This window comes from Temnothorax nylanderi, unplaced genomic scaffold (assembly GCF_030848795.1).
Source record: "Temnothorax nylanderi isolate EJ_2023f unplaced genomic scaffold, tnyl_v1.0 TNYL_tig0163_pilon, whole genome shotgun sequence".
Classification (NCBI taxonomy): domain Eukaryota; kingdom Metazoa; phylum Arthropoda; class Insecta; order Hymenoptera; family Formicidae; genus Temnothorax; species Temnothorax nylanderi.
The window spans coordinates 126400-143627 of NW_027249225.1; the positions used below are offsets into that span (position 1 = coordinate 126400).

Here is a 17228-nt window from a genome sequence, read left to right on the forward strand (position 1 = left end):
CTTTGAAATATTTATAACGCGCTCCGTTAACCTCTACAGACCGCCAGTAAATCGTCTCCTTTCACGGTAAAGAGGTTAAGTAAATATGGCCGCTTGCCGCTTTTGCTGTCACATAGTCAAGAGTGAGAGGGCAGTAGACGCAAAACAGCTTTCTCACTCTGTCCTAAACTGCCAACTTCCGACTTCACCCCCTCCATAGCAAAAGCATAGGAATGCTTGGTCTATATTATATATGTCGTTGGTTTACGTACGATTCATAGATTAAATTCCATCTTTATATAATAAAAATAATATAATTAAATTTTAAATAAATTCTTATACTTTTATTGGTAAATTCAAAATTTTTATTTCTCTAAACAATAAGAAAAGACACATTTCGTATATATTTTATAAAAATAACTATAGATATTATATATTGATTCGCCACTTTGCCAGTTCGATATCATATACATATAATATATACGCTCACATGCATGTATGCATGTATACATATGTCGATATTCAAATTAGATTATACATATATATTACTACGTTTACGCGAGCTTTACTTCTGTAGTAACTTACGATAATTCCTTCGCGTAAACGGGATTTTGTAGTAACTTACGATAATTTACTTCGCGTAAACGAGTGATTTATCGTAAGTTACTACAGAAGTAACGCTCGCGTAAACGTAGTATATTATGTATACGTGCTGTCGTATAATTACCAACATTGCTGTTTGGTTATCAAATATCGATAATATGATAATGAAATTTGTAAAAATGTAAAGGAAATTTAATAGACTAATTTATCATTTAACTTATATATAATATATTTAATTCCTTTGTATTTCAATTTATCTGAAATTTATCAAAATTTGTTTCTTTCTTTTACTGACAATTGGTAAACTATTGTTTATTGTCGCGAATAACCAAATCATGATAAGTTATCGGCATTGACACCATAATAATCGCCGCGCGTATTTTATAAATTAGTATAACCATATCAGCAGTTTGATAAGTAATTATAAATATATAGTGTATATTATTGAAATTGATCATATTTTATTGCGTTATACTCTACATCCTATCAATTGTTTTTATGCTGGATCATTGGTTGCTCGCCTTATGAGAGAGAGCATGCACATGCTTTCGGTCGCTGCCATATGCATATCACCTGCTTATTAATATTTTCAATTTGTATTGACTGCTAAATGCATATCGGTAGCGATTACACTGCGTCTCGCATCTGTTTCTTGCTTCTAATTACTGTTCTTCATACTTTTGTTTACTTGTTTGTATCTTGTTTATACATTTATATATTTGTTAATTCACTTTAGCCTAAAGTCTTGACTATGGCTTAAATAAAATCAATCAATCTCTCTCTCTCTCTCTCTCTCTCTCTCTCTCTCTCTCTCTCTCTCATATATATATATATATATATATATATATATATATATATATAGGGGAGAGTTGGCAATTACCGCGCGGTTGACAATTCCGCGCCATTGTTTATCTCAATAACTATTTGTATTACGCGCCTACAATGATGTTAATATTATAGAGTAACACGAAATACCCCACCCGCATGCGCCGTCAATGCGTTCCGGCAGTCCATGTAAACACAGTGCGCTCTGGAAGCTTCTCTGCTTGCTCGTTGCAATTTTGCTGGTAGTTTCGATAAGAGGTGAGTAATATAATATTTACATTAGAGAAATAAATTTGACGGATTTGATAGGCTAAAACACTATAAAATTAGGTTGCAAAGTGATTTTAGAAACACGCGTTTCTTTCCTATATATTTTAAGGTTGTAAAGTGAAATGATTGAGTTTGATAATTTCGCGCCCAAGGTATAATACTCATAGGTATAACGATAACTGTGTGCTAACAATAAGAGTTACCAAGACTGTTTAGTTTACAATGTAAGGTGCTTACAGAAAAGATCGTTGCTTAAGTTTTGATTTGAATTTATAATGATCGTTATTTGTTAACGCATTCGCTTATTTTTATATGTAGGTACCTACTAGACGATATTAATGCATAAATATAAAAAAAACATTTTGTTATTGTGTTCTACTTCATGTCACTGGCTGAAGCCAGAGTAATTTTTATAGGTACGGCTTTATTAAACTGGGCACGATTTTATCAGACCTGATGGTCACGATATTATCAGACCAGTTTGATAATACCGCGTTTTCTCATTTTTTGGAAAATTATTAATATTTCAGTTTGTGTTTAACTTTCAAGATTATTGCTATGATATATGGATAGCCAAATAAATGACCTATCTAAAACTGCACAGTTTGTTTTTTTGAAGCATTTCTGAGCTTAGATATACGCTTCGGTTCTTAGGGGCTCGGTAATTGCCAACTCTCCCCTATATATATAATATATGCGTGCGCGCGCGCGCGCGCGCGCGCGCGCGTGTGTGTGTGTGTGTGTGTGTGTGTGTGTGTGTGTGTGTGTGTGTCCAATGTCTAATGTATATTGAATGTAACATTGTTCCTATAGATGTGCGACGACTTCGACGATACTGTTCGCGTCGCTCTACGTATCCGTCCATTGGTAGAGAGCGAGCTAGAGAAAGGCTGTCAAGCATGCTTAGACACAGTACCCGGAGAACACCAAGTTCGCATATGCAATACCGACAAAGCATTCACGTACAATTACGTATTTCCTCCTCACGTTGGACAAGAGGACTTTTATAATACAGCAATTAAACGACTCGTAGATAATACTTTCCAAGGTAAATATTTTCTCGCCTTTACCAATCTCTGCAAACTCGACTTTTTAGATAATATATTGCCCTTGCGTTACGTCAAAGGTAAATAATGGTTCTCTTTCTTTTTTTATCAGGCTATAACGTTACGATACTGGCATATGGACAGACTGGTAGTGGTAAGACCCATTCCATGGGTACGAATTACACAGGTGTGGGAGAGAAGGGTATCATTCCGAGAGTTATATACGATATATTTGAAATAATTGAATCCAAGGAAGACTGGAACTTTAAAGTTGCAGTCTCATTCATGGAATTGTATCAAGAACAATTGTACGATCTCTTGTCTGACAAGCAGAGAAGTCAATCCATCGTAGATATTAGAGAGGATGGAAAAAGCATAAGAATTGTTAGCGTAACCGAGAAACAAGTTGCGAACGCTCAAGAGACGTTAGAGTGTTTAGCCCAAGGTTCCACGGGTCGCGTAAGGGGGGCTACTGCTATGAATGCGCATACTAGTCGTAGTCACGCAATATTTACGTTATGCATACGCCAGCAAAAGAGAGATGATCCGTAAGTAATTTTCAATCTTTTGCGATAATTCCTACCGCTGCTTTTTTTCTTTTCCTGTCGCGTTTACCGCGTCTATCTTTTATCTTGCGTCGCCAAATTTGTGAGATACGTGGATTTTTTTTCAAGCAGGAATACAGCAACAGTGGCGAAATTTCATTTAGTTGATTTAGCTGGATCGGAACGTAGTAAAAAAACTCAAGCCACCGGAGAACGGTTTAAAGAAGGCGTAAATATAAACAAGGGTCTACTGGCTCTAGGGAATGTCATCTCGCAACTCGGTGACGGTGCCTCTGGAACTTACATAGGATACAGGGACAGCAAGCTTACCCGATTGTTACAAGATTCTTTAGGCGGCAACTCCATGACGCTTATGGTCGCCTGTGTCAGTCCAGCCGGTTGGTATTCGCATGCTAATCTCTCCTGTCTAATCTGTCCGTTTATCTGTCTAACTAGAGCTGCGCCCATTCGTATCTTAACATATTTCATTATGAAAAATCGATTTGTAGATTATAATTTAGATGAAACTCTTAGTACGTTGAGATATGCCGATCGTGCGCGCAAGATAAAGAACAAGCCGATCGTGAATCAAGATCCGAAAGTAGCGGAGATCAATCGCTTGAACAAATTGGTTCAGGAACTGCGGCTGGCCCTTATGAGTCAAGAACTCGGCATAACGTGTCCCAAGGAGCATGAGGCACTCGAGGAGAATAATCGTGTATTACAGCACAAACTCAAAGACATGACGGAAAAGTATCGGAACTTAGAAGCGCGACTAGAGGAATATGAAAAACGGGATAGAGTAAATAAAATGTCTCGTCCGCGAGATACGTCTGACACGTCCTCTAGCTATCCTATTGAAACTTTGACAAAATCTGAAAGACAGGTAATCGAATAAAGAATTTTATGTAAAGTAATATCAGAAACAAACATGTTCTTCGAGTGTGTGTTTGCTGAGAAACAAGTTGAGAGATTTATCATTATTATGCGTTTTAGATTTCAACAGAGAATAAGTTAAATACAAATGAAAGATCAAATTGCAGAGGTTGCAGGAACAAGAAGAGACGGAACGTTCGCTCGCCGAACAAAGACGCCGGGAGCAAGAAGCCGAGAAACGTAGAGAAGCGGAAGCGAGGGCCCAACAAGCCGCCGACGACGATAAATCAGATGATGAAAGCAGACCGAAACACGAGATACCGCACAAGGTATGTGTATTTTATTTATGATATTTTAAATTATCGTTAAAATAAGAAAACAAGGAAAGAAAGTGTGTAAGTAAAAACTTGCACATTGCTTTCTTATAGTTTTTAAGTGTGCAAGTAGAAACCTTCGCTCACAAAGCTCCTCTATGAGAAAGCTTGTATTTTATTGTATGTATAATTATTAGTATTTATTTGTTTTGGCTTCCTCATAGAGGAAGCTTTATGAGCGAAGGTTTCTACTTGCACACTTAAAAACTATAAGGAAGCAATGTGCAGGTTTCTACTTGCACACTTAAAAACTATGAGGAAGCAATGTGCAAGTTTTTACTTGCACACTTTTTTTATTGTGATAGGCTTTATTGCGACTAATATCTGTTAGTCGATATCTCAAAATTTGCGGAAATTATAGCAATCACGTTGATTTTTTTAAACAGAAATCGGTAACCCCTTTATTATTACACCGAAAAAATTGTATTCTCATCTTAAGAATATACCACTTATCTTTATAATATTTTCCACTAAAATAAACGCCAAGAGGATCCTCTTAGTTTTAGAGGGAAATCCTCTAAAGATTCTTAAGTTTTAGATATTCTTAATGTGTAAGAATATATACTAAAGATATTCTTAAGTATCAGATATTCTTAAACTTGTAAGAATATATACTAAATGGAATGTTTTCTTATTATTCACTGAGAGAAACGTTTTATTACTATGTAAACCAACATTTTTTGCTGCAAGAGCTAATTAATTTTGCAATAATAGCAAAATCTTTTGTTGCAATAGCAAAGTTCGGTAAAACTTTGCTATTATTGTAAAATTAATTAGCTCTTGCAGTAAAAATGTTGGTTGTTCACATAGTAACAAAACCTTTCTCTCAGTGTTATATTATTATATTATTTATTATTTGGGATTATTGATCATGATAACATAAAACAGTTCTACAAATGAATATTCGCTATTTATTAAATGAACGCATACATATTGCTGGAGCATTTTGTCACCAACATCAAAATTTAACATTACGTAACGGCTAACATGAGAAAAATTAAAGTGTTCCGAAATAGGTTCGCTTACCCTATTATACAAAGCATAATATTACAGAATATGCCTAAAAACTACGTATGAATTTCCATCAGCCCCTATTCTACATGAAGTTGGATAAAATGAAATAAAATTTTGATACTCTTTATAAAACCACTCCAGAGTTGGTGTCACCTCATAACAGTGAAGGTGGCTATTGAATCCAACAGTATGAAAGCCTGAGAAAATGAAACCAACTTTATCATTAATTAGTTGTGGTTTTACTATCCAATGCAACAATCCAAAGAGAGGCAAATCATTTTTATAGTTTATCGCAAGCACCATATTTCTCTTATACTTGGTGTTGCAAATAGTTACTTCTTTAACTACGACAGAGTTCTCAAGACCAGGAGGTAAAATAAAATTAAAATTATTATAGTTATAACAGTCAATCAGAATTTTTTCTTTAAAATGAAAAACTACATCCCGTTGAAAGCCCCGCTTGGATAAAAATCGAGCCGAAAGACTGAGAGAATATTTCTTAGCCACTGTTAGCGGCAGATTTTTTCGACAAGTTGTAGCCTTAGCTACTTGTTTTATCACTGGTCGATGTTTTCCCTCCATACGCATCGACCATACGTGAATAAGAGGGCCAATAAGATTCATAATTCTAGGATAATGAACCATAAAGTGGTGTTTGGGTTTCAATGTCTTGGAGAATAATTTGCAATATAATTCATGATGCTCAGCAATCAAAGTTGTCAGATACGGGGTTAAGTTTGTGTCCACAAATGGAGCAGTAACAATATCTAATATTTGAACAAGTCGAATGTACAGTTGCCAAACTTCCTCAACCTCAGGCACCAAATCTCCGATCATGAGACCAAAATGTCGAACGAAAAACAGCATTTCAGATGCAGACATTTTCAACTTTTGTCCTCGAATATAATCAAGTATTATAATAGAGGGTTTATTACCAATATCAAAATTATAATCAAATTTTTGTATTCGATCATTGAGAGTCTCAAGAGTAAAATATCCTTTAACAGAAATCAAATCTTCCAAAATAGCACAAATATCGTAATGACAAACGCCTTCCAGGAGATCGTGCATTAAGTCTGCAACAAGATTGATAATCACATGGTAGGTTTGAAGCTCATTCCAAACACATCGATTTTTAATACCTGTTAATGATACGTTATTGATAAGAATATCAGCTTCATAATTTTCTCTATTACGTAAGAGCAACAAATTTTCTCTAACTTGTTTTCTCATAACTAGTTTATGTTCTTTACAAAAACGGCAGTAATAGTTTGCATTAAAAGATTCAGTAAATCCAGTAATAGAGTACAATCCTAAGTTGTCAGCAAGAAGTAAACAGAAACAAAAGTAGACTTGTTGATTGCCAGTTGCTGTATGCACTAATATGCCATTGTCTTCGAGATCTTGGAGTTCATTTATAACAGGGCGGAAGGCGTTTCCATTGTTTAGATGTCTGTCATCTGATAAAAATATAGAAGATACAAAGATATTCTCAAGAGTGGACATATGATGCTGAGGAATACAAGGAATTTGGTAATATAATGCTCCAAGACTATGATCACCCGCATGTGAACCTGTGTGATTGTCAGGTTCCACATCATCAAAGTATATAAACAATGGCAATACTAAACGGTCTCTGAAATAGGTATCTTTAATATATTTCCACAGAGGGCTCTGAACTATATTAGTGAATTTATCTGAATTATTGAGATTTTCAACATTAGCCAAAATAGCATAAAAAACACCAGGTAATTCCAGGAAGTTCTTTAAAACATATTTTATTGGAATGTATTGACCTGTCAGTTCTATTGGTGTTAAAACAGCAACGTTTCCAACTTTTACCATTTTCTCTGAAACTCCAATTCTATAAGTCTGAGGACATATATAAGACTGGCTTGCTTTAAGTGCATTCACTCTTTGGGTCTCGGTCTCCAAGCCTTGAAATACGTTCTCTATTGTATTAAACATTTCAATCAAATGCTGCATATCGTTCTGTCTTTGTTCAATAGCTTGCAACATAGATAAGGTTTTCGATCGAAGCATTGTAATAAAATTGCCAGAAAAAAATTCAGACATAAGTTCAATTACCTCCTGCACATGAGTTCTGTTCAAAGTACTGGACGCATATAATTTAGCAATTAAAGCTCTCGATGATACAAATATAGCATTCTTGAAATCAAGAGCAGTAATAGCAATATTATGTATGTCTACAATCTCGTCATTTTGATCACCATTACCAATGTGTTCAAGGGCATTTCTCATATTAAAGTTTAGTTCTACATTTTCATTAACTTCCGCCAAATGCTCCTGATGAAGAGCCTGTAATGGCATTTCATCGAGCATATGAGCAGAATGTTTATCTTTTAAATGTTTTTTGAAAGCTTTTATCGAATTATACTCTCGTGAGCAACCATTTTGGGCGCATTTATACACACTAAAAACATTGTATGAATGAATTGTCTGTAAATGACAGCACAATGCTTTAATGGAAGGCAACTGGAAATGGCAGTCCTTACAAATATACATTTTATTAAAATAAGAAAAGTTCTGCAACGTAAAACGAAATCGTAGAATAGTCTTAAGCACTAGATTTTCTTTGAAACTAATCCCTTTAAGGAACTAAGTATATTTGTTACTCGAGGAATATTATCGTCCTCTTTAAGATACAAATCGTAAAAATACTTCTGAATAAAAAGCCAGACTGCTCGGCACTCCTCTTGATATGCAGCGTCTAGCGCATGAAACGCCTTGAAACACGTATCCAGAGCTTTTAATGGAGTACGGAGCTCATACCGCACAGCATCTATTTGAACGTAACTGGCAGTAATGTTCGATAAAGTAGGTCCAACAAATACTAACGTCGGCTGCAAGTTGATGCCGCGATTTGCCAGCCACTCGCTATGAACCTTGATTTGACGATTCAAGTCCCCCGGAATCTGCAAAATATTTAAAAAAAACAGTGAGTTTATGTACTTAATTATTATCATAAAATAGAAATATTTACTATAAATGATAATTACAAGGACATGGAGGATAAAGGCCTTTCTGGCTTCTGCGACAGATGGTATATTTACGCTCGCACCTCTTGTCCTTTTACAACAAAGTGATGGCAGTAAATGAAATAGAATTACGTCATTTTTGTCTGAAAAACATAAATAAAGTAGTTAAAGTAAATTAATAAAAGTTATATAAATTAATATATAATTACAAATAAGTAACAAAAGAAATTGGGCCACAAAATACAGTCTTTTTATAAATACCTGTATCTGTAACAGTCAAATCTTTAAGTAACTTCCTTCCATACTCATCTGATTTAGCAATTTCAGCATTAAGAAGATTAATTAAGACATCTTTGGTTGAATCCCACTTTGATATCAAACCATCTTCTCTTCCAGGATATAATTCCTTAAAATCTTGCTGAATCTACAATCATACAAATCAATTAATTTAGCTTATTTGAAAGGGAATAAATTTGAAAAGAGAAAAAGAATATCACACATTCAAAACATGTATAAATTCAATTTTCTCACCAGTAGATATCCATTAGGTAGTGCGAGTACGCCCCAATTTTTGAAATAATCACTCACTAAAGCATCAGACTCTTGCGATTGTTGGACAGAAGACGTTGCTTTATTCAGCTGCGCTATCGGTCTAGTTTCTCTCAGATACTGAAAGCGCAAAGGATGTGTCACTGACCAACTACGCAAAAGTTCTGGCCAAGACTCAATACTGTCATATTTTAAGCGTGCGATTGCAGTTTTAACTGTAGAGTCGTTTGGATCACAACTTCCTAAAAAATACCAAAAATATTAAAATTAAACAATTAAGACAAGTTTTGAATCTCTCTTAATTATTTTCTACACATTTGCATACTTAAATTAGCTATAAAATCGTATTCTCCTTCTGTATTGGATATTTAACTAATAAATCTGATTTCTTTATTGCTAAACATATCTGATATTTTTATTACTATCAAAAACTTGCTAGAAATTTTGACAAACTATAAATAAAGAGCAAGAGAGCAATTACAATTATTACCTGCAAATTTTGCAGGATGAGTGATTCGATTTTCACTCGAGACAAAAGAAGATTCAGAGTGAGTTTCCCAAGAACCAGCAGCTTTTTTTTTTACTTGATATTTGATATTTTTTATTTTATCGGGAAGTTTTCCCGATGCATTTCTATGTTTTCCTACTGGCGGACAATAATACGACTCCTGCACAAAAGACATTCATTAACAATAAATAAGTTGAAAAAATAAATTGAATAAATTTAATTTTATTAATAATTTTTTGCTTGTAAACTTTACCTTAGTTTCACACGGAAACAATTCACATAGCTTAGTTGCTGCAATGTTGTATTCGGAAGCTGTCGGCCTATAAAGAAAGTCAGAGAAGATAAAATTTAACAGATTTTTATTTCGTCAAAGAGCTAAGAAAACTGTAATACTTACAAGTGATTCAGCTGGAGAATGGCATTAGCCACAGCTTCAGTTATAGCAGATCTATCTGCATCAGTGAGCATACCCTTTTTTTCAAAATTCTGAAGAGCAGCATTAGTTTTTAAAGAGTGATCTTTCAGAAGTTTCTCAAAGTCCTAAAAGCGTATGTAATACAAGAAATAAAGAGTTATTATCACTGAATATGGATAGCAAATCCATCTAATGGATATCACAGAGAATAGTAAACCAAAATTACAAACCAAAGCAGTTAATTCTTCAGACGATTTGAAAGAGAGGATGTGTCGGCTCTGTTTGTGCTTAGGGTTTTTTTCAATAGATGCGCTTTCTTCTGTCTCTTTAAATCGCTTTTTTTTATTCTCTTGAGTCAAATCAAGATTTGAAACAGATGGTAAGGAAAACGTTTGTTCTAAATCTAAATCTGTGTCCTTAATCGAATGGCTCTGCAAAAAGTGAAAATAAGTTTCTATTACATGGAAGAATTTTCCACTTGAGTTAAAAGATTTTCATTTTGATGCCAGAGAATTTTAAATAAAAAATTTTAAACAAAAAAATATTTCCTCTGAAGTGATTGCTTCACACAGTTAAAACTATATATAGAGTTAATCTACAATTAATTAATTTTCTAAAAAAAAATAACTATTGGAACAGTGCTATTCAGCTATGCTCTTTTGAGGCTGCTGGAGTAATTATAAAAAACATTTTTAAAAGCAAGAATTCAAAAATTCTGCTATAAGTCCAATTAATAAAAATCTATTATTAAAAATTTTAATTTCAGATATAGATATCACTTACCAAAGTAAAATCCTCAGGTAGTTCAGATACATCTAAAATAGAATCTATTACTATGTCGGTATTATCAGGTATGTCGTCTGTAATTGCTACAGAAGGAGACTCCTTAGAAGTCTGTAAATAAAAATCATGAGCATTAGTTTTAATTTAATATAAGTATGACCATATTAATCTATAAAAAAAACTTATTATTAAGGAAGGGTTGAAATGTGAAATTAGTTGGATTAGATGCTTTGCTGATAATACCTCTCCTTGAACAGCAGACTCACTTACTACTAGACGCTTCCAACTACTAAGGAAACCTGCTCGCAATCCTATTTGAGGAATTAATTCTTTTATTTATTTATTTTTTGACCTAAGAAAAATGAGAAATAAAAGTAACTACTTGTATAGAAACGTGCAACGTTTTTGGCATTTCTGCATTGAACAGAAGAAGGCACAATATCTTGCAGCTTGCAGCACATCCAGTAATATCAAAATGTAAACGCAACTTTATTTTAAAACATGCATTGACAAGAATCAAGGATTCAAAGTTAACCTGACTAAATACGTTTAATTTACAATCACGTTTTTAATTGAATTATTTTATATTTAAGACAAGCATAATAATATTAACAAATTTGTGTAATTTACAACAATATGATTTTATTGATACATTGAATTTAGGAAATAGTAAATTTTATTGTGCTATCTAATGTATAATTGATCCAAATAAGTAATAATGTCGAGGAAAATTAATATAATTAACAAGATGATGCAAAATTAATTACAAATATTTATATTTATTTAAATTGTGAATAAATAAATTATAAACAGATAAAATAATCGCTTTCTAAAGAACATGGTAATCTTTTACTTATTACGCTTGATACAAAATAAAATATAATATTCAGGTAATTTAATTATGTCAATTAATATTTTCTGCACGAGCAAAATATTTACTTGATAGATTTGACTAACTGTACTATATTTACTTGTATTTTTTCAATCATATTATAATTATATTATTCGTTTTATTTTCCAATCGTATATTATTCATGAAAATATATTACTGTTACGATATACAAACGGTATAGTTCATTAAATCTTTGTTAAAATTAAATACTTGTTAATTAAATATTTATTTTCAAAAAATAAACCATTGTATCTATATATCAAAACGTGGCAGTTTTGATTAAGAAATACTTTTTTGATTCAGCAGCTTCTTCTTTCTCAGTATCTGAGGAAATACGCACACAAAAAATCACATATGTAACATACCAGCAAAGGAGAGGAAGACAACCGTTTTAAAACAAACTAAAAAAGCGTGCGAAATGGCATGAATATATTATATGGACAGTTATAGGTTAGATTATGAATAGTTTGACATGGACAGTAAAAAAGTTAAACTAATTACTACTAACGACACTTAACGATATATTTGTAATAATATATTTGGATAAATCAAAAAGTTTTATTGTCTGCAATCGGAAACTGCTGAGAGATTGAATGGGCACGGTTACACCGGGGCATTTAGGCCGCGACCTATACCTCAAATTTAACCTAAATTCTGACCTGAAGCCAGGTCTGGTCGCCTATCAAATGTTTACAGCAGGCGGCCTAAATAATTTAGGTCGAATTTGAGGTATAGGCCGCGGCCTAAATTCAGGGTGTAAACGTAGCCATTGAGAAAGGTTAATATCATATTCATAATATTTTTGTTTCAAACACTTACTTTCAAATATCTCCTTTAAGTCACACAGATCTTCTTCTTGCAGCCATTTAGTCACTTCCTCATCCATTCTTGTAGTTCAATCCAGAAGACACTACCGTGAAGATACCACGTTATATTACGTACAACAGACACTGAACTGAACACGACACGTACCGGCATGCACTGCACGAACTTTACGCGCAATTTCGTCGCGCAAAAGTCGCAAATCAAGAACATATTCTTAATATTAAGAACATATTCTTAATATTAAGAACATATTCTTAATTTAAGAAGATATTCCAAAGAGCATCACGTAAAAAAGAAAATATTCTTATTCGTTAAGAATATCTATTAAGAGGACTTATAAAGTATACATTTCAAGAATACAATTTTTTCGGTGTAGCAATTTTTATTAATTCTATTATATTCTTCAATTTTTTCTACCCCTATTTTATATACAATTCTTTAAAATTTAGTTAATCAGTTCTTGAGTTATAGAAATTTCAGTAAACTTGACTGTTTTTTTTTTTAACAGAAATCGGTAACCTTTTTATTATTAACAATTTTTATTAATCTATATATATAAAGGAAGATGTCCTGACTCACTCACTCACTCACTCACTCACTCACTCACTCACTCACTCACTCATCAACGCCCAGCCCAAACCCCTGAACCGAATTTTTACCAAAAGTATATGAAATAGGGGTAGAATTTTCCGGGGAGTGCCACTAAGAAGGGATTTTTAGAAATTCGAGCCCTAACGGGGTGAAAAGGAGTAAAACGTGTTTTCACGGATTCTTTAATATCGCTCAGCCTAAACCTCTGAACCGAATTTTTATCAAAAGTATATGAAATAGGGGTAGAATTTTCCGGGGAGTGCCACTATGTGTATAGTTTTTTGTTATCGATCTTTTTGGAAGCCGGTACCGAAATTTTTTCAATTCTTCGGGAATTAATTGACCGAATCTTAAAGAATTGTATATGAAGTAGGAGTAGAATTTTCCGGGGAGCGCCATGATGTGTATAGTTTTTGTTACTGATCTTTTTGGAAACCGGTTTTTATAATTTTTCCAATTTTTTGGGAAATAATTGATTGAATTTCAAAGAATTATACATGAAGTAGGGGTAGAGGGAGAGAGAGAGGGAGAGAGAGGGGGAGAGGAAGAGAGAGAGAGAGAGAGAGAGAGAGAGAGAGAGAGAGAGAGAGAGAGAGAGAGAGAGAGAGAGAGAGAGGAGAGAGAGAGAGAGAGGGGGAGAGGAGAGAGAGGGGGAGAGAGAGAGGGGGAGAGAGAGGGGGGGGGGAGAGAGGGGGGAGAGGGGGAGAGGGGGAAAGAGGGGGAAAGAGGGGGAAAGAGGGGGAGAGAGAGGGAGAGGGAGGGAGAGAGGGGGAGAGAGAGGGAGAGAGGAGGAGAGAGGGGGAGAGAGGGGGAGAGTGAGAGAGAGAGAGACTATTTGCGTGTCTTATTACATTTGTCCTCCGGGGCGAAGCCCGGGTAACCAGCTAGTTTTATTATATTCTTCAGTCTTTTCTACCCCTATTTCATACATAATTCTTTAAAATAAGGTTAATCAATCAATAATTTTTTAAAATTTCTGTTTAAAAAAATAGTCAAATTTACTGAAATTTCTATAACTCAAGAACTGATTAACCAAATTTTAAAGAATTATATATGAAATAAGAGTAGAAAAAACTGAAAAATATAATAGAATTAGAAATAGATCGATATCTCAAATATTGAGAAAGCTACAGCGTAAAACACACTTTTCTAAAAAATGAAAATCTCCTTAAAATCCATACCGGTCGACAGATTTTAATAAAATTAGAGGAAAACATACTTTCTATGATACTCTATTTGTGTACCAAAATTCAACCAGGTATCTAAAAAATTGTAAAAGTAGATGCGTGTACAAAAAATCCGTACACACACACACACCCGCACACGCACACGCCACGCACACGCACACGCACACGCACACGCACACGCACACGCACACGCACACGCACACGCACACGCACACGCACACGCACGCACGCACGCACGCACGCGCACGCACGCACACGCACACGCACGCACGCGCACACACGCACGCACACGCACACGCACACGCACGCATACGCACGCACGCACGCACACATACTTCCGGACATTTTCTATTAATGTGATTTCTCGACATTTTGGAACATTCTAAACCTATTTCCATCAAAATCTCGAAACATTTTTTTTCCACCATCACAAAGCTTCCTCTATGAAGTAGAGTTTCTATAATAAGAGTTAAGCCAATGTGGTGACGATTTTTGATTGGTCCCGTCATATGTTTCAGCCAAGTTAGTGAGAGTGAGACAAGCTGTAAGTGGGAGTGAGACAAAGCTATCATGGTCGCCATATGCTTCAGCCAAGAAGTTAGTGGGAGTGAGACAAAGCTATAACATTTGGCTGTACATGGCGGCGGTTTGTCCTAACTCTTATTATAGGAACTCTACTATGAAGAAGCAATATACAATACATATATACAATCACAAAAATTTGGCGTGCCCGGCTTGCATTTTGATATACATTTCTGCAAGGATATTTATTTCTTTTATATTTTGATAATAATTCGTAAATTTTGATTTTACATTTTACCTGCAATAATATCAATGACATATAATTTAACACAATAGAAATATTATGTATGTTTTATAATATTACTTATATTTTATAATATAAAATTTTATACTTTTCTTAAAAAGTATGGATCTTAGAAAAAATATACTTGGCGTGAAACGCTACCGTGTCTCTTGATTTCTATTTTGATTTCAGACATTTAAATGTCCGGAATGTCCCAAGACATACACGAACAGAGAGAATAAAAATCGTCATAACAGAGTGGAGCACGAGAAGCAGCGTTTCCAGTGCAAATATTGCTCAAGAAAACCCTATAAAAGGAATGATTACTTAAAAAAGCATATGAAAGATAAGCATCCAGAAAAGGAAGCCGAATAATTTCGGTGAGCAATGTTCAATATTCTTATCCATGGTGGCACTGTAATCTTCAAGTTTCATATATATCTCGACTTCGTTTCCAGTACAATTTTTAGATTTTTAACAAATTTTTAATTCCTTTCTTACGAAACTTAATATTATATATTTTTATTTACTAATAAGTAACTGAAAGATTTTATTATATATATGTTCATTACATATTTTACATTACGACTTATAAAATAATAAATTATGAAGTAAATTGCTTTAGCAAAATATTTTTTAATTGCAGCACATGTTCGGAAAGCGCAGCTTGCGATGCAACTACACATTCCTGACGCAATAGTTTACAAGTTCTTTAATACTCGTAAGTGCATGCCAGATTTGACCGAATTGTTCCATGATATAGATAGAAATCGATTGAAGCGTACATCCTGTGCAATCTGGAAAACGCCGCCGCGTAGTTTCATGATGCATCGTCCCAATGATATACATTGCACATTTCCGCATACATTTTTTTACTGTGTTACTACGTGTTACTATGCACGATATATGTTATAAGATATATCATAAGTTCATACTTGCAAATATGTATTTGCATATTATGTGTTCTTTTAGCCTACTTTGAGCGCTGAAAATTAAAATAATATAATAAATTACATTTCGCATTTAATTATATTTTGTAGCTTTATTTATTTATCTTGTAACTTTTATTTAACCTGGTTCCGTTCGCAGTAACGATTTAATTTAATAATCAGATACCAAGAAATTAACCGTTGAAGAGACATTGTGAAAATCGCATTGAAGGATTACTTTATGAATCAGAGAGCACATAAGGGCCGTTTTCATAGTCGAACCTGAAGTCGACACTTAAGACGATCTTGACCAAGGCAGTCTTATTCAATCCAGACCGCCTTGATGTTAGCAGATTTCATAGTCGTAAAATAAGATTATCTTCGCGAAGGAGATTTTGCTCAAATAAGTCTTATTTGATTCGAGATCGACTTCGATCTCGAATCGTTCTCAAGGCGATGCTTATAATGTGATTCACAAACACATTTAAGCATGGGATTAAGATTACCTTATTAGTCATGAATTCACAGTCGTCGTATTTCACGCATACTGATAAATATTGATAAATAAGATGATCTTCGCCAAGACGTATCCGAGGACGTCTTAAGCTTAAGCAATAGCTTCTTAGCGATATATAGATACGTGTCATGTGCTTTTAATTTTTTAAATATAATTGCTTATGTGCCGTACTTTTATACATAATTATTAATTCTGTAAATAGGGTTGTCTGATCTACATTCCTGTATTACACTCACACCGCTCTAATTAAAGTTAACTAGTTAATTTAACCTAACCTAATAACCTCTGTATGGATTACCGAGCAATTGCATAGATTTTCACCAAAGTTCTATTGTAAAAATATTATAGGAAAGGGATAGCGCGTAAGTATAAGGTATTCTATTTCTAAAAGTTTGTATATTTATCGTAGTCAAATTATATAAAATAATATATCCTGTAAATTACAATCTCATGGAAATATATTATTTTTTCTTTCTTCAGGTTAAACTTACATCACTGGTTATCGAGATTTCAAAATCTCGGGTAGGGGAGACCGGGGCTAAAAGGTCAGTTTTTTTTCGGAGCCGATTTTTAACAACAAAATAAATAATTGAAGTTAAATGTGGTATACCACTGTAAAGAGTGAACCTTTAGCTACAAAATTTATTAAGGAAATTTTTATCTACGTCGCTTTGTTTAACCGGTATAGAGCAAAAA

The 17228-nt window shown here is 33.9% G+C and overlaps 2 protein-coding genes across 6 annotated transcripts; one reads left to right on the top strand and one right to left on the bottom strand.

Moving 5' to 3' along the window:
• Positions 1-1435: 1435 nt before the first annotated feature.
• On the top strand, positions 1436-16113 carry LOC139777788 (chromosome-associated kinesin KIF4). 5 transcript variants are annotated; one of them, XM_071715401.1, is made up of 8 exons: positions 1436-1665; positions 2491-2725; positions 2836-3271; positions 3401-3666; positions 3778-4154; positions 4265-4473; positions 15279-15466; positions 15733-16113. In XM_071715401.1, exons 2-7 carry the CDS (start codon positions 2491-2493, stop codon positions 15415-15417), a joined length of 1662 nt encoding a protein of 553 aa, XP_071571502.1. In that variant the 5' UTR covers positions 1436-1665; the 3' UTR covers positions 15418-15466; positions 15733-16113. The 5 variants fall into 5 exon arrangements, with proteins under 5 accessions (XP_071571502.1, XP_071571503.1, XP_071571504.1 ...); XM_071715402.1 differs by having other exon boundaries at positions 4312-4473; XM_071715403.1 differs by having other exon boundaries at positions 4321-4473.
• LOC139777784 (uncharacterized) lies at positions 8045-12564 on the bottom strand. Its single transcript, XM_071715394.1, has 9 exons — positions 12498-12564; positions 10234-10457; positions 9986-10128; positions 9842-9908; positions 9571-9748; positions 9063-9322; positions 8793-8955; positions 8553-8674; positions 8045-8468 (listed from the first exon to the last, which is right to left on the bottom strand). The coding sequence occupies exons 1-9, from the start codon at positions 12562-12564 to the stop codon at positions 8118-8120; spliced, it is 1575 nt and encodes a 524-aa protein (XP_071571495.1). The 3' UTR covers positions 8045-8117.
• Positions 16114-17228: the final 1115 nt, after the last annotated feature.